The 24,387-nt window shown below is 36.0% G+C and overlaps 1 protein-coding gene across 2 annotated transcripts in view; it reads left to right on the top strand.

Annotated features, from left to right (window-relative positions):
• Positions 1-5,145: 5,145 nt before the first annotated feature.
• gemin5 (gem (nuclear organelle) associated protein 5) overlaps positions 5,146-24,387 on the top strand; it is a 40,895-nt gene continuing 21,653 nt past the window's right edge. For both annotated transcript variants that reach the window (XM_039774582.1, XM_039774581.1), the window contains exons 1-14: positions 5,146-5,395; positions 7,025-7,179; positions 11,893-12,074; positions 12,473-12,621; positions 12,913-13,026; positions 14,604-14,736; positions 15,924-16,086; positions 17,978-18,190; positions 18,543-18,628; positions 18,708-18,790; positions 20,491-20,627; positions 22,970-23,043; positions 23,144-23,325; positions 23,896-24,035. In XM_039774582.1, coding sequence (XP_039630516.1) covers positions 5,254-5,395; positions 7,025-7,179; positions 11,893-12,074; positions 12,473-12,621; positions 12,913-13,026; positions 14,604-14,736; positions 15,924-16,086; positions 17,978-18,190; positions 18,543-18,628; positions 18,708-18,790; positions 20,491-20,627; positions 22,970-23,043; positions 23,144-23,325; positions 23,896-24,035 — 1,953 coding nt within the window. In that variant the 5' untranslated portion in view covers positions 5,146-5,253. The remainder of the gene's footprint in view (positions 5,396-7,024; positions 7,180-11,892; positions 12,075-12,472; positions 12,622-12,912; positions 13,027-14,603; positions 14,737-15,923; positions 16,087-17,977; positions 18,191-18,542; positions 18,629-18,707; positions 18,791-20,490; positions 20,628-22,969; positions 23,044-23,143; positions 23,326-23,895; positions 24,036-24,387) is intronic.

The raw sequence follows: 24,387 nt of genomic DNA, 5'->3' as shown, positions 1-24,387 counted from the left end.
AATTGATCGCAACTGTCATCGATAACCAAACCTTTCAAGTACTTCAGATTTTTTGTTGTACTTTGGTATTTCGTTGGAATGGTCATTAAAGTCACTATTCATAGATTTACTATGGTTACATAAAGAAAAATAAATAAAACGGCGAATTTATATGAAAAAGACTGAAAAATACGTGACGATACGGCGGCACAGTAGTAGCAAGTGAGGGTTAATGTTCCGGGTCCTGCCTGTGTGGAGTTAGTAGGTTCTCCCCGGGTCTACATGGATTTCCTGCACCCAGTCTAAATATATACATTATACGGGTAAGGTAGATTGCCTGTGCTAAATTGGCCCCAGTTTATATGCGTGTGTGTTCCCCCAGCGATAGAATGACCTCCATGCTCAAGAAGAAGCAGCTTAGAAAATGGACAACTGGATGGATGGATGAAACATCTCCTGGAGTTGTGACCTTGATGTGGTGGGGAAGCTTATGTGCCTTTGTGATGCTGTGAACCATGTTCTTGGCAAAAAAAAAAAAAGTCTATGCGGTGAGGCAAAACAAGGACCATCCAAAATGCAAACGGAAACAAAGTGTTTCATCCATGTATCCATGAACCACTCTCCCCGTTGGTTTTTGTCAGACCTCTGATGGAAAGGAAATTATGTTCCCATATTTATCAAGTGTCTCAAGAGCAGGAAAGCATGCCTTAGTACTTTAAAATTCCCAGAGTGATGCAAATTTGGTCCTGTACTTAGGAGCAGGAGGCATTGTATCAATCCATTCATTTGCGATTTGCGTGGGCAGTAGTCTAAGCAATGATGCCCAGATATCCCTTTTTCATGCCACCTCCTTAAACTCCTCCAGGAGGATAACGAGGTGTTCCCAGGTCACCCCAGCGTGGCCCGAGTTTGTCCCAATGTGTCCTCACGGTTGGACGTGCCTGAAATACCTCCCAAGGGTGGCGTCCTAATCTGATGCCTGAACCACCTCAACGGGCTCCTTACAATGCAGAGGAGCAGCGGCTCTACTTTTAACCCGAATATGCGCAACTCATATTATCTCTAAGGGTTAGACCAGACACCCAGCGAAGGAAACTCATTTCGTCTGCTTATATGCGCAATCTATTACTATCAGTCACTACACATACTCTTGTCTATAGATGAGGGTGGGAACATAGATCGACCAGTAAATCGAGAACTTGAGGAAGCAACGCTACCACTATGCCACCCAGATGCATATTGTATATATGCTGCATGATATGTATGAGTTTTATTTGCTTATTTATATTAGATTTTTTCAGCTATTCTGTGGTAACATATGAAAGTACTAATTTTTCCCACTGTGTGCCTATTTTTTTTTTCTCTGTACCCTAATAAGCTTTCATATGACACTCAGACGATGGGCTACGACTTGCCGTGACTTTGATATCCGACAACTTGTTTTTTTATTTCGGGCACTGTGCTACATTGTCAACTTGAGCTTTTGAGTTTCTCCGACACTCTATGTCACTTGATCTACTTCCTTTAGTTGATTATACCACTGTTTAAACCAACAAATAGTACGTTTTTCCTTCCCTCCACTTCGTATTCGTTGAAATTCTTCTATGACAAAAACCAAACCACATCCCCCCTTTTGTCTTTGCCTTTTCACAGAACGCTGAGCTTAAGGGCTATATATGTTGATTTGCATATCGAAAGAGGCGTTTTCTGGGAGGAGACGGGGCAGGACAGAAGGCGTGTGTACATGTGTTACTTTTCATGCTGACTGGGATTCATGTAGTGGAAGAATGTGGAAGTTGGTGTTCGCACAGATTTATGCATCTGGATTTTTTTGTGTGTACGTACATTTCCGCTTTTATCTGTATGCCATGTTATAGTGTGAATTCTACGCATGGCGTTATGCATGAGGCCCCTGGTCTTGAGGGGCTACAATCAATCAATCAATCAACATTTATTTATATAGCACATATTCATACAAAAAAATGTAGCTCAAAGTGCTTTACAAAATGAATAGAAAAATAGAAGACACAATAAAAAATAAACATAAGTCAACATTAATTAACATAGAATAAGTAAGGTCCGATGGCCAGGGTGGACAGAAAAACAAAAAAAAAACTCCAAGAGCTGGAGGAAAAAAATAAAATCTGTAGGGGTTCCAGACCACGAGACCGCCCAGTCCCCTCTGGGCAATCTACCTAACATAAGTCAAACAGTCCTCTTTGTATTTAGGGTTTTCATGGAAGGACCTGATGATGATGGTCACGTAGACTTCTGGCTTTCAGTCCATCAATGTTGGTGCATCATGATGCTTTGAGTAGGTGGTGGTGGCGCAGGCTGCCACCACAAAGAAACCGGAAAAAGAAACAGAAGAGAGAGTTGGGGTCAGTACGGATTGTAGAGCCACTATGAATAGTTATTATGATGAATTGAATATACAGAGTATCAGGATTAAGTTAAAGTGAAGTTATAAAAAGGCCATGTTAAAGTAATATGTTTTCAGCAGTGTTTTAAAGTGCTCCACTGTATTTGCCTGGCGAATTCCTATTGCAGGCTATTCCAGATTTTAGGTGCATAACAGCAGAAGGCCGCATCACCACTTCTTTTAAGTTTAGCTTTTGGAATTATAAGGAGACACTCATTTGAAGATCTAAGGTTACGATTTGGAATATAAGGTGTCAGGCATTCCGATATATACGATGGGGCGATATTATTTAAGGCTTTATAAACCATAAGCAGTATTTTAAAGTCAATCCTGAATGACACAGGCAACCAGTGTAGTGACATCAAAACTGGAGAAATGTGTTCGGATTTTCTTTTTCCAGTTAGGATTCTAGCAGTTGCATTCTGCACTTGTTGCAAGTGATTTATGTCTTTTTTGGGTAGTCCTGAGAGGAGTGCATTACAGTAATCTAGTCGACTGAAAACAAACGCGTGAATTAATTTCTCAGCATCTTTCAATGATATAAGAGGTCTAACTTTTGCTATGTTTCTTACGTGAAAAAATGCTGTCCTAGTGGTCTGATGAATATGCGATTTAAAATTCAGATTACAGTCAACGGTTACCCCTAAGTTTTTTACTTCTGTCTTAATTTTTAATCCTAGTGCATCAAGTTTATTTCTGATAACCTCATTGAATCCATTATTGCCAATTACTAAGATTTCAGTTTTCTCTTTATTTAGTTTGAGAAAATTACTATTCCTCCATTCAGAAATACCAGTAAGACATTGTGTTAGTGAATCGAGAGAATCGGGGTCATCAGGTGCTATTGATAAGTACAGCTGTGTGTCATCAGCATAGATGTGGTAACTCACGTTGTAACCTGAGATAATCTGACCTAATGGAAGCATGTAGATTGAAAAGAGCAGTGGACCCAGCATAGAGCCTTGTGGAACACCATATTGAATATCATGTGTCTTTGAGATGTGATTACCACAACTCACAAAGAATTTTCTACCTGCCAGGTAGGATTTAAACCAATTTAAGACACTGCCAGAGAGGCCCACCCATTGACTAAGGCGATTTCTAAGAATATTATGATCAATGGTGTCAAATGCGGCACTCAGATCTAAGAGGATGAGAACAGATAAATGGCCTCTGTCTGCATTTACCCGCAAGTCATTTACTACTTTAACGAGTGCAGTTTCTGTGCTGTGATTTGTTCTGAAACCTGACTGAAATTTATCAAGAATAGCATGTTTATTGAGGTGGTCATTTAATTGCAAAATGACTGCCTTCTCTAGAATTTAACTTAAGAAGGGCAGGTTAGAGATGGGTCTAAAATTTTCAAAGGCAGAGGGGTCAAGATTATTTTTCTAATACAGAAACTATTAGGGTCGGGCTGATAACATAACTTTGCGCTAGTTAATAAATAAATAATAGATTAATAAAACAATGCAAGAATGTATATATTGAAATTAAACAGTTATTTTGAAAGAAATCGTTTAACAGGGAATATGGCTAAGAGATTTTGAAAAATAAGTACGCCTTTTAGCAGGTATAGCTAACATTATAATTAGAATTATGTTTCAGCTTGTACCAAACACTTGTACAACTTTTTATGTCATCCATCCATCCATTATCCAACCCTCTATATCCTAACTACAGGGTCACGGGGGTCTGCTGGAGCCAATCCCAGCCAACACAAGGAGCAAGGCAGGAAACAAACTCCGGGCAGGGCGCCAGCCCACCGCAGGGTGCACACACACACAACCACACACACAACCACACACTAGGGACAATTTAGAATCGCCAGTACACCTAACCCATTTTTTTCAATATAAGGTGTTGTGCCGTGTTAGCCATTATGGATACAAAGAGAAGTCAAGCAAAATGACACCTTTTATTGGCTGACTAATAAAAGGTGTCATTTTGCTTGACTTCTCATTGCATCAAGATCATTTCATCCAGCAGACCCCCGTGACCCTGTGTTCGTATTCAGCGGGTTAGAAAATGGATGGATGGATGGATGGATGGATGTTCTGGTAGAATTCAATACAGCGGCATTCTAAATACGTGCGTTATAGGTTAACTGGAAAACTTTTGGCTATTTTGGGGGATTTAACCCTGCAATAAGGGTCGATTCCTGTCTTACGCCCAGTGCTGCCAAGGCAAACACCGGTATGTCGCATTGGGGTGAGATTGAGAGATTGTATATTTTTATTGGAGTAAGAAAAATGACGCACACACTGTGTGTTTTATGTACAGTATATCCAGTACTAACGATCAGAGAATAAATTATTCTCATTATTATGCATATAAATACAAGACCGTCTTCTTAATTATTATTAATACAATTTAACATTGAGATAACTATTAACGACACGCATATCTGTCATAAAATGATGTTTTGTTGAGCATTTTCGCATGGCTGGATTAAGTAGTTTTGAAAATAAAACATGGACATTCGTGCTGCGCTTAAATGCCAAACGCATTAAAAATTCTTTTTCCGATTTTTTTACACGACAATTTAACATCTTGAATGAAGAAGGGGCCTGAGTTGCCTCGAAAGCTTGCATACTGTAATCTTTTCAGTTAGCCAATAAAATGCGTCATTTCGCATGACTTCTCCTTACGATAATTTAAGAAAATGATTTCAATGAGAGAACAGAGTATGTCCCTTATGGCGAGCTGTAGTTCCTTTAAGGCAGTTCTAGTTGCTATACGATACGCTTCTCGTTCCACTCCGAGGGCAAGCATGGGTACTGCGGCTGATTTGTCATAAACCGAAGGATTGCGAGACCGGCTGTAAAGAAGTTTTTAAGAAACTAACCAAAATGCACGAAAGGCTTCTTCCACCTTCCCCGAACTGGTATTGCTCTCGCTGTTGTGATGTCAACGCCAAAGGACTTTTGGGGTTTGGAGGAAAAAATTCAGTTTATTTGCTTAGCGTCACAGCCGCATCTCCTGTGGTGTCAGGTGAGGTGATTGTATCATGCATAGCGCAACAAGTTGAATCTTAAGTGACGAAGAGCAATCACAAATCATATATTTATTTTTGTGACACATTGCTGTTAGTTAATTATTCTGTGTTTTATGAGGCATACAATGCTTTTCATGATCAGCGATTGTACTCTTGATACGTCAAAATGAGATTGATTGGCCAAAAAGTTGGGTATGTTTTATCCAGATGAAATGCTAGTCTTTGCTTTTATACTTTTTTTTTTTTACACTTCATAGTGCTTTTGGGAAATGTTTAAGCTAGCGCACTGGTTTTATATTTTATCGGATGTGTTCACAAACAGTTGTATCTTAATAATTTTCTTTATAAACGTTATCTCCAAGTCATATGGGTGTTACTATTTGTAATGGCCTACTTGTCTGCATATTCATTTTTGCATTTACAGATAGTTACTTTTCAACACACAGAATAGCATTTAATAGGCATAGGAGCCCATGATACCATATTATCACAGTTCTAAGATCAGAATACAATAATGTCATGGTTTGAAATACTATGTATTGCCATTAGCAACAATAGTTTCCTTTAGTTAATTTGCTCTGTTCCTTTACAGTGTAAAAGGTTTTTTGTACTGTACATTTACATCTGGTGACTTTACTTGCTACATGCAATACTTCTCTTGCATGTTTGTCACTGTCTAATATTATTTATATGTACCGAATGTATATAGAACAATTTTGATAAGAACAGGTCATTTTGGCCCAACGAAGCTCACCAACTGTATTTGCCTAATTTTTCCAGAATAACATGGAGCTGAGTTTTGAAAGTACCTAAAGCATGACTCTCTACCACACTCCTTGGTAATTTACTCTGTGTCTATGATTCACTGTCGGAGGAACGGAATCAAATGCTTAACGTATGTGCGTAGTCTACCCTTAACAAACCTGAACCCCTGTGTTCTTGTTGGAATAAGTCATTTGAGAGTAATAATTGGGTCAACTGAACTAATCTATGTAATAATTTTAAAAGATTCTGTTATGTGACCACTTAATCTTCGTTTGCTTAAGCCGAAAAGTTACAACTGTTTTGTAGTTCAAGCCTTGCAGTCCTGGAATCAACTTATTCGCTCTCCTCTGGGATTTCTTTAGTACTTCTGTGTTTTCTTTTGTAATGTGAAGACCATACAGTTTTCCAGATAAGGACTAGTTAGTGTGCTTAAGCATAACTTCCAATGACTTATACTCTACACATTGTGCCATGTACAGTAACCTAACATCCTGTTAGCCTGTCTGGATGGCGATGAGTCCAACTTTTGTTGCCTCCTCTAGTGGCAGTTGGTAAAAGGATTTTTGGTCAAACCCTCTAGAACACTGCTGTTCAATTAGTGTCGTGCTCAAGGTGCCCTGTGGGTTGACCAGGATATCATGATGATGGTGTGAAGCTTTGTTCATGATAGTCTGCTACTTAACCCACATCCTTCTATCTTCTACTACCTCCAGAGTGAGGTTTTCTGCTTATGTTATTAAATCTGCTGTCATCTTGTGTCCTATGCTCTTATGATGCTGCTCCAACACTCTACTGTGTTACAAACATGCATTGATTTAATATGTATTTACATATTTTTTAATGTTTATCTCTCTCCAAAGGTGAACTCAAAGGCCACACTGAACGTGTCTCTGGTTTTGCATTTTGCCATTATCCTGGTCAAGATGACATCTGTGCAAGTTGTTCGGATGATGGAACTGTTAAAATCTGGGATTCCTATAAACAAATAAAGCTTAAAGAACACAAAAACCACCAGGTAACAATCTCTAGACTTTAAGGTTTGTCATATTATTGGTGCCTGGTTTTCAATTTTATTACAATATTAGGCCCAATATGGCCCAAGATCTTGTAGGTATAGCTTGGGTCATTTATGCTAGCCTTGCAATGCTAGTGTTTTGTGTATTAATTATTCATTTTCTTTTAATTAGTAGATTGCAGATCAAAAAGGCTGGGTTTGAATTCCTGGTGTCCCACTACATGGGTAACATGTAAACATTCTCCTTGTGTGTATCGAGTTTTTCTCCGGTCACTCTGTAAAATTTCATAATGCCTAATAATGTTCCAGTTAAATTAACCTTAAATGCTCTGGTCTATGCCCCAGTAAACACAAATTATCATTAATATAATAATAATTTAATTGTACATCAATCACTCAGAATATGGAAACAATGCAGGAAGCACTTTATTGAAATAGAAGCTCTTATCTGTTGCACCTCTGCATGATAATCTACATTTTTCTGCCCTTTAATCCTATATAGTATATAACCTTTGGAAATCTTTTGGTATTAAAACACTTACAGACTTGTATATAGATAATGTCTTTGCATCTTATGAACAATTATGCTTCAAATTTAACTTCCCATCAACGCAATTTTTCCACTATGTCCAAATCAGAAACTCTGTTAAACCTACCTAATTTTCCCTACCTACCACCTATTTCTATTCTGGAAGAAATTATTGATCAGTCTTGAAGACTCAGACAGCATCTCAATAATATATAAAAAAAAATGTTAAAAGTCCCTTCCTTTCAAAGATGCCAGGGTATGGTGGGGAAATGAACTTTTACTTATTATCTCAGAGAAGGAGTTGGGAGGCAGCCATGCATAGAATAGACGCTAGCTCTATAGGCGCAAGGCATTCAATCATTCAACTCAAAATCTTCTGTCAAGCACATTTATCTTCGTTAAAATTGCCCAAAATATATTCAGCACAAGATGCCACCTGTAAATGTTGCAGTCGAACTCCAGCCTCACTGGGCCACATGTTTTGGGTGTGCACCAAATTAACCTAATTTGGGACAACAATCTATGAATGCCTATCAGACCACCTTGGTTGCACAATCACTCCTAATCCATTAACAGCCATGTTTCGTGGACTCCCAGATGGGCTTAAAGTGGAGAAGGACAAATTGATTGTGACCACCTACATGATATTATTAGCATGCAGACTTATCTTGCTCACCTGGAAGAATCCCAGCCACCTGTTATAAGTCAATGGGAAACTGATGTTCTATACTGTTTGAAATTGGAAAAAAATTAAATGCTCACTTAGAGGATCTGTTGAAACCTTTTTAAAAATATGGCAAGATCTAATTAATAACGTTTTAGATTAAGCTTTTATATTGGGGGAAAATGATATTCAGTTTAAAAAATTGCTGTTGTTGTTGGCTCTCTTCTTTTACTTTTTGAAGTTTGCTAATTTCTTTTGATTGTATATACTGTTACTTTCTTTGTTGTTAAAGTAAATCTTGCTTGTATAGAATGTTAATGTCTTTAAATAAAATGTACAAAAGAAATTGTTGTGCACTATCAACCACTGTAATCCTGAATTGATTTAAGCATCTTGGAAAGTGGATGGATGGCTAGATTGTATGTCATTAATATAATCTGCACAGTATTTGTAGAATTATTTTGTTTGCTTATGAAGTGTGAGACAGTTCATTTATTAATTTACTATACATGCAGAATATTTTTTGTTGTTCTGGAAGATGCAGATCTTATCACAAATCTGGCAGGTATGCCTAGATAAGTGTCTAGATACTTTAAAGGGTAAATTAATATTGCCTAACAGCATATCTGTAACATCCATCAAGAAAATACATAGATTAGACTTTAAGAAACAACCATCATGAAGAACTCATCTTTTCATCCCCAAAGTTATGTAATATATGACATACATAAAGAGGTATTAGCTCAGTTTTGTGTACTCCAGGAATACAATAATTTCTTTTCATTGTCGCTAAATTAGTGACACTTGGTGGGAGGAAAAATCATCCTGCCATCCATTTTCCAAACATGTTTACCTAAAGCAGAGTCATAGGGAAGTTGGAGCGTGTCCCAGTAAGCACCAGGCACACAGGAGTCATATAGTGTGCTAGCCCATTGTAGGTGAACACACACATCAAGGGCCAGTTTAGCATCACCAATCCACCTATCCTGAATGCCTTTGGACTGTGGAAGGAAACCCATGCAGACGCAGGGAGAATATGCTGAGGGTCTCCAGGACCTGAACTCTGGTTTCCTTGTAACCGCTGAGACAGTTACTACTGTGTCACTGTGCCACAGGAAAAAAAATTCCTTATTTTAGAATGTGAATAATAAAATGTGGATTAGCAGTATTTATGTTTAAAGGGATCTTGGAGGGTGTTTGCTATGCACGTTTCAGTGTAGAATAAAATGACCAGAGTAGAATTTGATGTTTTATATCTATCATTTTTAAAGTCATGAACATCTACAGTTTTTCTGATATGAAAGAATCTAGATATTTTTAACATGTTGATATTTGATATATTTGAATTTAAGTTTTCTGCATATAGTAGGACAATAAAATGGTTTATTAAAAGTTTTAATTTGGAAGTACCAAGGTCTTACCATATACACTAATTTTTGTTAAGCAAAATAATATTGAGTGGACTTAATGTAGTTAATTAAACCAAATATAAGTGCCTTAAAAAAGTACTAAGAAGTGCTAACTTTTTTTTTTTTTTTAAACTTAACATTTTTTATTTTGCAGCCTTATGCTAAAAGCTTTTAAATTCATTCTTTACCACAACAAGAAGCACACTATGCTTCAGAATGACAAACCAGGTGATGAGCAGTGCCTGGTTTCCTTCAGGCAGTTTCATCAGACCAGAAAGTCTTGTTCCTCATAGACAGAGAATCCTCTAGGTGACATTTTGCTAACTCCAAGTGGTCTTTTATGTGTTGTCGCAGTAGAAGTTATCCTTCTGGAAGGTTCTTTCATCTCCACACAGGTTCTTTGGAGCTTGACCAGAGTGACTTTCATGTTCTTGGTCACACCATTGATCAATTTGATTAGGTAAATTAAGCGATTTGTTTCTAGGATGAGACATGGTTGCTGTAAAATTCCCCCACTTAAGTATTATGGTGACCATAGGAATTTGAATGCAACTTTCACAGATTTGCACCTCAACTCATGTCTCACTGAGTTCTACAGGTAATTCCTTCAACCTCATGGCTTGGTTTTTTGCTGTGATAAACATTAGATGTGGAACCTTCTACAGACAAGTGTGTGCCTTTTCTAATAATTTGCAGCCTTCTTAAGGCGATTCAATATGTAGATCAATTTGATATTTTATACAAACTCATTAATTTGGTTATATTGCATTTGAGCAGTATTACTTTAATACTCGTAGTTTCTGTTATTTTTGTGATGAAATTTTAACTTTTTTTCTATATTGAGGTCGCCCTTTTGAACCCCCCTGATATTTACTACACGGTGAGGCATTTGTACTCCATCAACATTAATTATTTCCAGAGACATAATTTTGTCTATTTTTCCAGCGAATCGTGCACAAAAGCAAGGGAACGATGGGAGCACCAGAACTCTGCTCACATCATGTCGCCTATCCGCAAGCTGCAAGTAGTAAGTCTGTGATAAGTGGAATACCGCTACGCTTTCCACTCACGGGACGGAAGGACAATCCCGACCGCTTTTATATAGTAAGAAAGAAGAAGAAGATATCGCACAGTCTGGAGTAGAAAATCATCTTTTACCTGGAAAAACGAAACTACAAATCCCATCGTGCATTGCAAAATGGACGGGGCGTGTGTGAAACTCCGCGCCTGCGTAGCATTCACGGGACTGAAAGACAATCCCGACCGTTTTTATATATAGAAGGATAATCAATAGAATGCAGTGCACCTGAGCCATATTTCAAGTGTCATAGCAAAGGGTCAATACTTGTGTCAATATGATATTTCAGTTTTTTATTTTTAATAAATTTGTAAAAATTCCTAAAATTCTACTTTTGCTTTGACATTCTGGGATATTGAGTGTTGGTTGATTAAGGGGAAAAATTTTATTAAATCTACCGGTATTTTTGCATATGGCTGCAACATAATAGAATGTGTAAAAAAAGTGATGGGGCCTGAATACTTTCTGAAGGCACTTTATGTTCCTTAGTTAAGACCATGCATGTATTGTCCTAGTCTTCATGTATTTTTAATTTGTAAGTTGGTTTGGATAAAATTATTTGTAAAAATAACCATATGTAAACAAAATGCAAAGAGCCTTTATTCCAGAAGCCAGGACCAATTACTGCAATTTTTAAAGATTAAAAATTGTATAATTAATTTATTTTAAAAAAAGGAGCAGCACATTTTTGGATTATAACATGCATTGTTCCTGTTTATTTTTTACCATCATTCTTAAGGTAGTTTTTTGTTATTTTGTCTAATATAAAAGTAACTGTAATCAATAAAGATTGAGTAGTTTACAAAAATGTATAAGGTTGCAAAGATTTTGTTTTTCTGCGTACTGTTATTGAGAGAAGATTGTCGCTTTCATAGTAATCATTAATCTTTTTCATACTACAGAAAAGATCTCTTAAATGCAAGTAAGATAAGACATGCCCACATACTTAGTATTGTACTGTACTTTTTAGAAGGTTCTGTTGTTTTTATTTAGTGACCACACTGGACAGCTGTTCTTCTTCTTTATATTGCAGAGTACAATAACAGCACTGCATTGGTCTCCGCTTGTGAAAGACTTGGTGGTTTCTGGTGATGAGAAGGGCATTGTCATTTGTTACTGGTATAACAGAAATGATACCCAGTGCTTCTTCCCTGAGCCTAGAAACATTTTTTGTCTGAGCTGTTCTCCTCACAATGAAAACCACATTGCTATCGGGTAGGTATTTGAATGTCACTGAGAAATGTTATGTTTTTGTTTTTTGTTGAGTTTTGTTGTTTTAGTGGAGTTTACGAGTTGTATATTTAGGTTTTTCCAAAAAAAAAACAACATATAAACGGTTATATCATAGCTAGACTTAGCAAAGTCTCTTGTGGAGTGTTACAGTAGTCTCATGTTTTCAGTTTGTATATTGTCTTCTTTTTCCGTGATTTATTGTATTCTTTCTTCCCGCATTCCATTATAGTCTTTACTTTTCTAATATAGTTATCTGCAGATTATATTGTTACAAAGAGTGTGAGAAGTCGGTTTTATTTCTATTATTATTATTATTATTATATTTTTTTTTTTTACAAATATCATCTACTCGTCTAATTTAGAATTTCCATTTTTTTCAGCTATAAAGATGGAATGGTTGTCATTATTGACATTAGCAGAAAAAGTGAAGTAATTCACAGATTAAGAGGCCACGATGATGAAATACACTCCTTAGCTTGGTGTCATCAACCTTTAGAAGAGTTTTATGTACGCCACGATGAAGTTTTAGGTAGGTATTCTTTTCCTTTTCATCATGAAAAAGTAGCTGTGTTTCATGTTATTGTACATGTAATATATAATAGAAAAATATGGCATACTGTAAATGATTGTTAACCTTTTAATCTGATGTTATATATAAAATACTTATTTAGATGATAATGCTAAATTATTTCATCATATTGTGCATTAATAAACTGATTGAATTTCAGATCAATATTAAAATGCTATTTTGCCCATACATTTTAATTTACTGTAATAGCTGGAGTTTCTGGCACAATATTGTTTACTTGTTTTCTTGTAGAGTCAGAGGTAGCGAGTGGAGGAAATGGAGTAGATTTGGCAGGAAAAGAATGTTACCTGGCATCAGGAAGCAAAGATCAGACAGTGAGGGTGTGGAGCACAACACGAGGAAAAGGTATGGTCTTTTTTTTATGTCATTGCCCTTTAGGTTCTTTTTTTAATCATGCAAGTTAGGTGTGTAAATACTTAAAGAAAAATCAAAAAACTGTAAAATGGTTGTTTTTTTTTTAATTCATATTCTTATATTGTTATAATGTGTCCTTGAGTGAGGATCAATATAGAAAAAAAGTGTGTTTGGTGTTTGGTATATTGTAATCTTTCCTGGAATAATATCCAAACTTTGTGTCTTGAGTTTTTTTTATATTTAGCTTTTTTCAATTGTGGTGCATAGTTTTATTCCAGATAATTTGTGTATTTTGCTTTCTCACACAATATTTAGTGCTGAAATTTGTTTTCATGATTCAGTCAACAATATTTTAATTTAAATATATAGAATTTAAAGAGCTAATTGGTATTTATTGGTGAAATGTATGCTAGTATACCATAAATATGGTGGAAAATATTGTTGGGTGGACTGAGTTTTGCTAATTTTCCCTTCAATGCAACTAGTTCATTTAAACATCAACAACAACATCATTTATTTCTATTATACATTTTCTTACACAGGATGCAGCTCAAAGTGCTTTACAAGATGTTGAAAAATAGTTACAAGAAAATAAATATGACTAATGAACAAAGAACACATACAAAAAGTAAATCAATATGCACTTATGTAAAAAGATATAATTAGTAGAAAAACAGAGTCCTTATAAATAATATATAAATATATATTCTTATAGTAATGGAAAAAATGTGTTCTACTGAGAGATATTCTTTATTTTCTCAGATCAGCAACATACTGTGTTTTGTTCATTTTGAGGGGCAGGGTTGCATTATTAGTCTAATTGGCAGACGAGGTGTGACAATTTGTTTCTCATTAACTGTATGCAGATTTAAAAGAAAATAATAAGTTAATTTAATAATGTAAAAGAAGAATGAAATTTCCCTGTTTTTATACCTAAGCTGAGTCTGATTAATGGCTTTTAGAGAGTGTGCTCATAAAAAGTTATGTTTTTTTTTTTTTCCCTAAAATATCTCATGTCATTTTAATGAAACATAGGAGTCTGCTCTTCCTAAAATTAGTCTAACATTTTTACAAGTCATAAGTAATGAAAATGTACTCTTTATGAATTACTAAGCATTCATTTATTATAGTTTTTCTACATTTATAAGGAGTTCCTGGCAATGTATGGCCACATTACACCTTAACTAGTCAAGTGAGATGGAAAAAATGTTTAGCCATATGCATTCTTCTAAAAATTAGCTGATTAAAATTAAGACATGCAGTGACATTTGTCTTCTAATCAGCATCTTCAAAAACCTGAATTAGTAGCTGTGCTGAGGTCTAAATATTGCAATTTAACATTTCAAGAAAATCAAGTTACTGGATTACTATAGGAGAAGTGATTCTTAAGACCATAGACAGAAATAGTTTTTCTCAAAGTTGTATGATTTAAGTTGTCTTAGTTCTTTTCGAGAAGTTTGTTAAAGCCAGATGTAAGATGAAAGATAAACACAACATAGGAATTGTGAGGAAAAAAACAATTTAAGCTAATTGCATTATGTCTTCTAATATTTAGCTTTTCTCTTTAGGTGTTATGACACTTAAACTTCCATTCCTTAAAAGGAGGGGAGCAAGTGTTGACCCCAGTGTTAAAGAGCGTCTTTGGTTAACTGTGCATTGGTGTAAAGGACGATCAACACAGATTGTTTCCAGCTGTTTTGGGTATGATATTAACCTTTTGTTTGAACTGAAAAGAAAGCTTTAAATACAGGCAGTCCCCGGGTTACGTACGAGATAGGGACTGTAGGTTTGTACTTAAGTTGAATTTGTACGTAAGTCAGAACAGGTACATTATTTTAATAAATGCCATTGTTGACCGACTGTAACCAAGTGCTGTGCCAATGAATGATGGAGTTTCACCTCTTTCTGACCTTTTTATTATTTCTATTTTATTTTCAATGGTGATGGTTTTTCTCTTCTTTACTGTATCACCAGTACTTGCATCAGATTTGTGTTTCAGAGACATTCTTGAAGGGTGAAGGCAAAAGGTTAAGATGAGCTCTTCTGCACAGCACTGTACACGCTTTCACAACAAGAAGGTACCCGTCGTCAACACGTCTGATGTACTGACAAGAGACCACTTCCTTCTATGTGCGTAACAGTACAAGCAGGCTTGCTATTGAGAATGAATGGGGGCGGCGAGGGGGTGGTTCATCACCTGCCCACCTCACAGTCACCTCCACTACAGTATGCTGCCTGCCGCGTCCGCCCACCGAGAACGAACACAGTCCGACCAAAGGCGGGTAATGAATCGCCCACCACCGCCCCCATTCAACAGGCAGCCATCCGAGGCATACTACAGTGCTACTCCCCACCGCCCCGTTCACCCTCAGTGGCCTCCATTCAGCCACAACTGGGTCACCGCTTGTAGCATTACCAGCCGGCCACCGAGAACGAACGGGGCAGTCGTGTGTGGTGGGCCGGGAGCCGCCCAAGGGACACTACATTACACTGCGCGAGCAGCGAAATGGCCCCCCTCCAGCCTCCGTCCAGCCACCGCTTGCAGCGTCCCCAGGCCGAAAATGACGGAGCGGCAGTTACTGAGGCGGATGTGTCACAGCTGCAGCCCCGTTTGTAAGTTGTAGGTCGGATGTCCGTAACCTGGGGACTACCTGTATATTACTAAGCCCAGCAAAAACATTTTTTTTGCTACTTTCAGCTAAATTGCTTTACTAAATCAACATGAGATTTTGATTAAACATAACATTTTACTTTTAGATTATCATTTATGCTTAAAATTTTGTTAATAATTGAATGATTGTTATTGTTGACAATTAGTCTTACCTTTATTTTTATTGCTTTGCATCAGAAAATTGTTTAGTTGTACTTTAATTTTACTTGAATTTCAGAGGTGAGTTGATACTCTGGGATTTGACTAAATCTGGAAAGCAGAAATGGACTCTTTTTGGATCATCTGTAGACGGACAGAATCATACTAGGATTGCCTTCAATTTGTGCTCAATCTTAGCTGAGGATAGAGAGCTTGTCTTCAGTACTTCAATGGACAGAGATGTAAGTGTTTTTTCAAGTTCTTATATTTCAACATTTATATATAAAAGCTTTACCAAAATTAATGATCAACTACATTTCACAGTTCATTGAGTTTATTATTATATACTAATCTTTTTTTTGTTGTTGTTTTGGTACATTGTATTAATGCCCCTGAGGGGAATTTTCAAATGACCTTTGGAGGTCAGCGCACAGGATCCGCTATTGTACAGCATCCCTGGATCATTTTCAGGTTAAGGGGGTTTACTGGAGGGCCCAACAGAGTAGGATCCCTTCTGGCAATAACGAGATTTCAACGTTCTAAATAGCAGCACAGATATGTGTCTATAATTGATAATAAATAATAAGTGTACCTTTTATTTACTTCTCTAGAAAATTCCTCATTCCAATCAATGCATTTTTGATACTTTTTAAGAATTTATTTTTAGAAGGTGTAATTTAACTACATTCCAGTTATGCACAAACTTTAGCTCAGCATTGTCTGGACACCATAATTTAACTTATCACACATCTTTTCTCTTTGAGGACCCAGTTGATTTTGTCATTGCTGTTGGTATTATTAAAATATTTTATAAACTATAATGCAAGGTTTATATTATAAAATATCTGAATCCATCCAGCTGTATATTTGTTAACCTGCTTATTCATTTAAGGGTAGTGGAGAGATGAAGGGCCTGTTCCAGCAGCATAATGTGCAAGTTGGTTTCTAGTCCTGGATGGGGCACAAGTCCATTTGCAGAGCATACTCTCAAATACAGCCATATCTACTTACTGTATATGAGGCCAGTTTAGACTTGCAGTTTAACCTAACCTTAGTGTCTTTAGAATGTGAAAGGAGAATTTGAAACCAGTCTGCATTTGTAACATGTATAACCTATATGCAGCACTTTTATGTTTGGTTTGAAGCCTCCAAAGCATTACATATAGCCCCTGAAATATAACCCAAAAACAAGTAATTTTTTTTTAAACAAGAAAAAATGTTATGTGTAACAGAAACATCTAAATAATAAGTCCTCAACATAAATACAGTGGGAAAGGTATGTTTAGTGTCCATTGCTGTACTGATGTAGATTTACTACACATCTTTTGTGTGATATTTTGCAAAACAGTCACTAACGCAGAGCCGAACATCACAATTGGGACAGTATAAGTGTGTTTGTTTGTCCACTTTCCTTATAGTATTTTTTTCTGCTGCTTGCACATGAGAGGGTAGAATGGCAGTACCTGATCTGCATGATCGATGTGCTCCTTTGTGTTATTGTAGGGTACCACAGTGCAAGGTTTAGTGGCTTTCACATTTCCCCTGAAACAAACATTGTCAGTTGCTACATTATGAGCAGCACTTTAGAGGGCTAATGTCTTTCTTGTCCTTCTGCTTGATTGCAGTCATTATGCTTTTTTACCATGAAGCCACTTGCACCATGGTGAAGTTTCATGGGACCGAATTCACAGTGCATTATTTAGCGGTTTGGTCATATAGTGCCATTTACATCAGTTTCACTATCTGTATCGGTATCTGATGCCCAATTCACATTGTCATCACTATTGATTCTTTTCAGCTAATGGTTCAGTTTCAGTTTGTTCTAAAAACTGGCTTTACAGCTTTTCATTTACATGCCATTTTGTTTTGCCCCACAAATTAATATTGTTAGGTTATTTTAGAGTGGCAAAATGCATAGAAATATTCACATTTTATTTGCAGTGAAATGTTTTTGCATCCACTTGATAGCAGAATATTGCCCTGAGAGCTACTTGTTTTTTATACCTAATGTGGATTACTAAATGTCACCTTGAGTCTGATCATGACCATAACCATAATAGCATAGAATTAAGAGTTAACACCAAGGAGGTTAAGAGTGTGGTATTTATTTTCTTTTAAATTATTTTTTAACAGGTGAAATGCTGGGATTTGAGCACCCTTGATTGTTGCTGGACCTTACCTTCTCTTGGTGGATTTGTCTATTGCTTGAACTTTTCCCCTTTGGATACAGGATCACTGGCAGTTGGAGTTGGGGATAATATGATTAGGACCTGGAATACATTAACAATTCAGAATCGTTATGACACTAAAATTTTCTGGCAAGGGATAAAATCCAAAGTCACTGCTGTACGTTCAAGGTTATGCTTTTGTGAAAGTGCATGTTTTGAAAGTACTAAAAGTTTAATGTAAAATTCAAGGCCATATTTTGCTACCATATATCAGCAGTACACAGGATTTCTTATTTTGGATTAGCTCTGAATGTAACAGTAAAATGAAATAATTAAAAAAAAAATGAATAATGGATTATAACAGGCTGCTGTGTACATAGTGTGCAGTATACAAAGAAAGAATAAACTTTTATTTGTGAGTTGTCATATAGTCAGGATTCTTTTTGATTTGATAGTATTTTCTACCAGTTCATAAAGTTGAGAACAGTTTCTGCCCAGATCTGCCTAATCTGTAATCATTTTTATTTCAGTTGGCTTGGCACCCACTAAAAGAAAACTGGTTGGCTTTTGGAACAGATGATGGCAAAGTTGGCATCTTTGACACCTACTCAAACAAGTATGTCGAAAAAAATACACTATTTACTATTTGACTTTTTGTTCGCTCTAGTGTTAAAATTTCTTTTTTTCATAATCAGACCACCACAGATATCTGCATCTTATCATAGAAAAACCATTTATACATTGGCTTGGGGGCCACCTGTACCTCCTCTTTCATTTGGTAAGTATTAATATATCTACTTATTCATTTTGTACATTTTGTTGGTTCCCTTGTTTGTATTTTCTTCTGGCCTGTTTCTCACTGCAAACGTGATGACCAATTAGAGAAAAGATGGGCATGATCAAAGTGTGACAGTTGTATAACATATATGTTTTTACAATTTTTAAGAATGTTTCTGTTGCTTTCTGTTTTTGTTATAAATGATGTGTGTTTCCAAATCAAAGGTAAGGCACCGACTTGTGTATATTTCAAACAACAATGTAATATTTTCACTTGTACATTATAAATGTACATGTTTTGATGAGAACATGCCATTCAGTCCAGCAAAGCTACACAATTGTATCAACCTAATTCTTTCAAAACAAGATCAAGTTGAGTTTTGAATATCCCTAAAGCCCTGGTGTTCACCACAATACTTGGTAGTTTGTTCCACATGTTTGTAGTTCTCTGTGTTTAAAAAAAAAAAAAAAAAAATATTTTTAATTTAAATTTTTAAAGTAAATCCATTGTTGGGCTTCTTTTTAAAGTTCATCCACTATACTAATTCCTTTCATTATTTTAAACACTTCAATCAAGTCCCATTTTAATGTCCATTTGCTTAAACTGAAATGGTTCAGCTTCTTCAAATCTTTTCCCATAATGCAAACCCTGCAGTCCTGGAATCAGCCTAGCCGATCTTCTTTGGATTTTTTTAGCGCATTACCAAAACTATACCCAATAATCTGGGTAAGGCCCCACTAGTACATCATAAGACTTGAACATAATATCCTTTGACTCGTACACTACACATATTGCCACATAACCTAGCATACCATTAGTCTTCTTAATGGCTTCTGAACACCGCCCAGGTCCTTTTCATAAGGGGCACTTTCTATTTTCAGATGTGTAATTATTTATTTAAAGCTAACATTTTTACTTCCTACACGTAATACCTTACAATTATTACGTTACATTTTCCACATATCTGCCCAAGCCTGACATTTCTTCTGCCATAAATCTGCCCAAGCCTGTTTGCTGTCCAGATCCCTCTGTAATAATTAATCAGATTCTAGATTATCTATCAATCCACCTAGCTGAGCATCATCTGCTAACTCAACCAACTTGTTGTTTATATTCCTATCTGGATTAAAAGGTTTTGTTGTTTTTGCAAGTGAAAAAATGTTTTAAGAAAATATCAATGTTTTCTTCATCTTTTTTAATAATGCTCTGCTCAGTTCAAACTTTATGTTAATAATGCATGCAACTTTGATTACATAAAAATAGTTTAATCTCTCTATATGTAATAGAAGTTAACAGTTATGTATACACAATTATTGGAATATTTTTTAAGTAATCTTGTGACAGAGTACTGCAGAGGTTATTAAAACTATTGCCTCATGGCTCCGGAGATGTAGTTTCGGTTCCTGGCTCAGCCAGTGTCTGTGTAGAGCTTTCACATTCTCTCTGTTTCTGCACATGGTTTCTTTTAGGTACTTTCATTGTGTGTGTGTGTGTGTGTGTGTGTGTGTGTTATGTTAATTGGCTTCTCTAAATTAACCTAGTATAAGTGTGGGTGCTGTGTGCATTGTTGTGTCCAGTGTAGAGTATAGGGCTTGTCTCCCCATATGTTACTGATTGCATTCAGTGAGTAGATGGATACATTTAAAATAATAAATTATTGAATTAATAAAATTTCTAAAGGGTTTGATTTGTATATACAGGTGGAGAAAGAGAAAAACAGTCATTGACTCTGTATAGTTGTGCTGGGGAGGGCACCATTTTTCAACACAATGCTTGGAAGCTAACAGAAGAGGCTACAGACATAGATAAAGTTATTCGAGAAACAAATGGAATTAAAGTAGGTATTTTTTATTATCCTTCAAACTGTTCTATAAAGTTTTACTGTGTATTTTCTCTTTTAAGTATGAAATCAGATCTTAAGCAGTTGAGGGATAAGTTTGGTATTTTTCAAGTCAAAGTTATTTTTTCACAATCATGATATTTATTAATTTGCCATATAAAACTGTGGACTGAAGTGAAGCGTTTTTATATAAAATAGTCTGTTCTTACAACTTACAGTAAGGCTCTTTGGAACTCCACATCCATACAAGATATAAAAAGCCTCAAAACTTACCAAATACGTCCTTTATGAAGCAGCAGAGGTTTTTATTTAAGATCTAGGGGGCTTTGCCCCCTGCTCGCTTCACTTGCCAAACCCTCTTTTCTATCTTTTCTTTATCATGTCAGTCGCTACAGAATCAAAGTGTCACAAAAGTTTTACTTGAACAATCACCAACTTCCTAACCCCAAACACGACTTTCCAGCACCCTCTCCAACCCCTCCTCCCCCGGGTCTCGCCCCACCCTTACCACATCAATCAGTACCCCGCTATCAGTCTTCCATGCTCTACTCCGCCCTCCCTTAGTCGGACCGAACAGTCACTTAAAACCAAAAAGGCTTTAACCTGGCTGGGACACTACAATACTTTCAAATTTTACTGCTTTCATATTCTGTACCTTTCTCTGCATGTGTATCGCACCATTGTTTGTTTGAGCCTTTTGAATTCCACTGCTTTCATGATCTCTTATCTGCCTTTTTTTCTCTCCAACACCTTTGGGTCTCTATTCTCCATATTGTCCTTATACGCTTTATATGTGCTGAGAGCACAGGATGTGTGTGTGTGCTACGTTCTTTTACACGTCTGAGTGTTTTTTGATGGGTGTCCTCTTATATGATCTTTTGTAAGTAGGGCGTGTCTTGCAAGAATCTCATGTTCCACATCCCCGCGAGACGACCCTGGGACAATCTCTTGGCACCAAGTCTCATGTTTACGGTCCCCGCAAGACGCTCCGTGGCAAGTCTCTTTTGCCTCACGGGTCTTTTAAATGTCTTCTGAAAACTTCCGAGAAGATCACGTATCGTCACCTTGCTTTTGCTTTCCAGGATTTTTTTTTATAATAGAGAGAAATATGCCTTCTGTATTTATGAGGTATCCTTCTTATAACAAAAGGAAAGTAGAATTAATTATTCTTTTATAGATTCTTGTTCCTATTTTGTCAAGGTAAGGATACGTTACTTGCTTGTTTGTCTGTTTGCAATGGCCATCTTGGGTTATGAGATACGACAATGCAACACCAAATCCTAACTACGTCTGTGTAGTTACTTTTCATAACCTGCAGAACAGGGTCCATGGCGTGTGTCATTGTAGAAAAATACCAAACTTATCCTTTAAAAGTTGAAACGGGTGTAGTATTTTACTCTTGATAATATTGGGGCTGAATATTCACAAACCTTTTCCTTATTGTTATCTGTCCAAGTTAGGTTTATCAAACTAAAATGAGTTCAGAATTCAACTGTTTAACATTCAAATAAAAGAGCTTACCATTTACACTGACGGCTACATTGTTCGGCTTCTTTTTTGTAGTGGGGTACTGTGACAAACTTTAAATCACAATTTTGTTAATTAAAATTCCGCCCCTGACTCATGAAAATATTGTTTGTTTGACAGAGAAGAGGAGACCATTCAGTCTATCAAGTTTGGTTGGTTAGCCAAGTTACTTTTTTATTAAGTTGTCTAGATTTCTACTTCAAGTACATTGCCTTGTTCCAGATTCCCATGCTTAATAATTTATTTAACTCACCTCGTCTCCAAATATATCTGTAAACAATACGTATGTATCCTGACCTTGTAAGTTGTGTAAGGTAAAGGTTTGAACTTAATATGATTATAATAATAATAATAATGATGTATTTTGTGGGTTGATCCCCTCTAAGGGAAACTGAAACAGAATTTTGCTTGAATATGAAGGTATTTTTGTCTATCTTTAGCTCCTTATCTTTCATTTTTTTTGTACCGTTTTGGCAATTTAGTTTTCAGCTTATTATTTAGTCATAATCATTAGAAACTGACCAAAATATTTTTTTCTCGAAGTTTAAAGGCAGAAAAGGAGAATTTTGAGTTTTTAGTGATAATTGTGATTAAGCAAAATTGATGTCTACCATATCTGGAATTATTCTATTCAGGCTTGGCTCTAAACTGCAGTAACCATACGAACAATGACATAGCATATTTTTATTTTATTTTTATACTTACCCTGACAGGTTTTGACTTTTGCCCTAACTAACACTGAAATTAAAGAGTTCTACAATTTTAGGCATTGTATGCGTTTATAATTACATCAGTGCTTTATTTTTTTCTAGCATAAATTACAGGCACACAGTGACCTAAACTGGAAGCCAGATGGGAAAATTCTAGCTGTCGGAAATGAAGATGGGTATGTTGTATAACAGTGTAATTACTATTTGTAATAATAGTTTTTGTTTTATACTTTGTTACATGTGTGTTCCCTCCTTTTCTCTCTGCAATCCATACAGGTCAATTGAGATTTTTCAGGCATTAGACCTCAAATTACTGTGTTCTATTCAGCAACATCACAAGATCATCAATGCTCTCTGCTGGCATCATGGTCATGCTAGCCAAGAGGATGCTAGTTATTTATTGGCTTCTGGCTCCAACAATGCTATTATTTATGTACATAACCTAAAGAATTTAATAGGTAAGAGTAAATGTTCACTAGTATAAGGACTGCTATAAAGATGATTGAATCACACTGTTTGAATTAAGGGCATGTTTAATTTATGAATTTTTACAACCTATCCTTTACAGATAGCCCATACACAGCAAGAAAATAGTGATATTTTAAACACTATATTCATTGTCTTTATATTTTAATGTTTTCTTATCTTGAAAAGTTAATATTGTATTTACTTTTACTGTAACAGTTGTAAGTCAAGTGCAATGAGCTAGAGCAGTCACATTTGATTTTTTTTTAATGTTAGAGATATAGAACTGTGGTGGATCAGTGGCAAACTACAATAGAGTGAACCAGAGTTGGAGAACATCAAGCAGTACATAACGTTCTTGTCCACAGTTGATGCTCTTCTCTTAATAAAATCACAATACAATTTCACTTACTGTATGAATCCATTTTCAGTACTAACAGTATGCCAGTCGTGAGAGTATGATCTGTTTATAAGAATGTATGTATTTTAATAATAGACAATTGATAAAGCAAAAGATATACAAATGTTTTGTAAAAATAAATAAATTCCCCCATTTGTTACAGTATCACCTCCAGATACTCCAATTACAATGATGGAGTCTTATAGGACTCTTACTGGGCACACTGCTAAAATAACTGGCCTGGCCTGGAGTCCTCATCATGATGGAAGACTTGTATCTGTTTGTTATGATGGTACTGCACAGGTAATGTTTTGATTGCCCTTTATGTTTTCACCTTGTAGACAAATGTGCATTTTAGGGGAGTCACAATGCCAGAAGTTTTGTATTCGATATCAATACCAGTGAAATTTTACCATACATAATACCTTTCGATACCACAGCAAAAAAAAAAAAATCCTGTTCAGTGGCTTTTTATAAAAGTACCTCCATTTATTAATGTGAATAATATTGTGCCTTTTTCTGTAATACATATAAAATATATAAATACTGTCAGTAAAAATAACTTTAAAATACTGGTATATCCATCAAGTAGTTCCCCAGTTATAATTTAAATAAACAATTATTAGAATTCATAAATATACAAATACAAGGCAAG

Source organism: Polypterus senegalus, chromosome 13 (assembly GCF_016835505.1).
Source record: "Polypterus senegalus isolate Bchr_013 chromosome 13, ASM1683550v1, whole genome shotgun sequence".
NCBI lineage: Eukaryota > Metazoa > Chordata > Cladistia > Polypteriformes > Polypteridae > Polypterus > Polypterus senegalus.
Note: the sequence above shows the minus strand (reverse complement) of the source record. Positions and strands in the feature narration are given on the sequence as shown.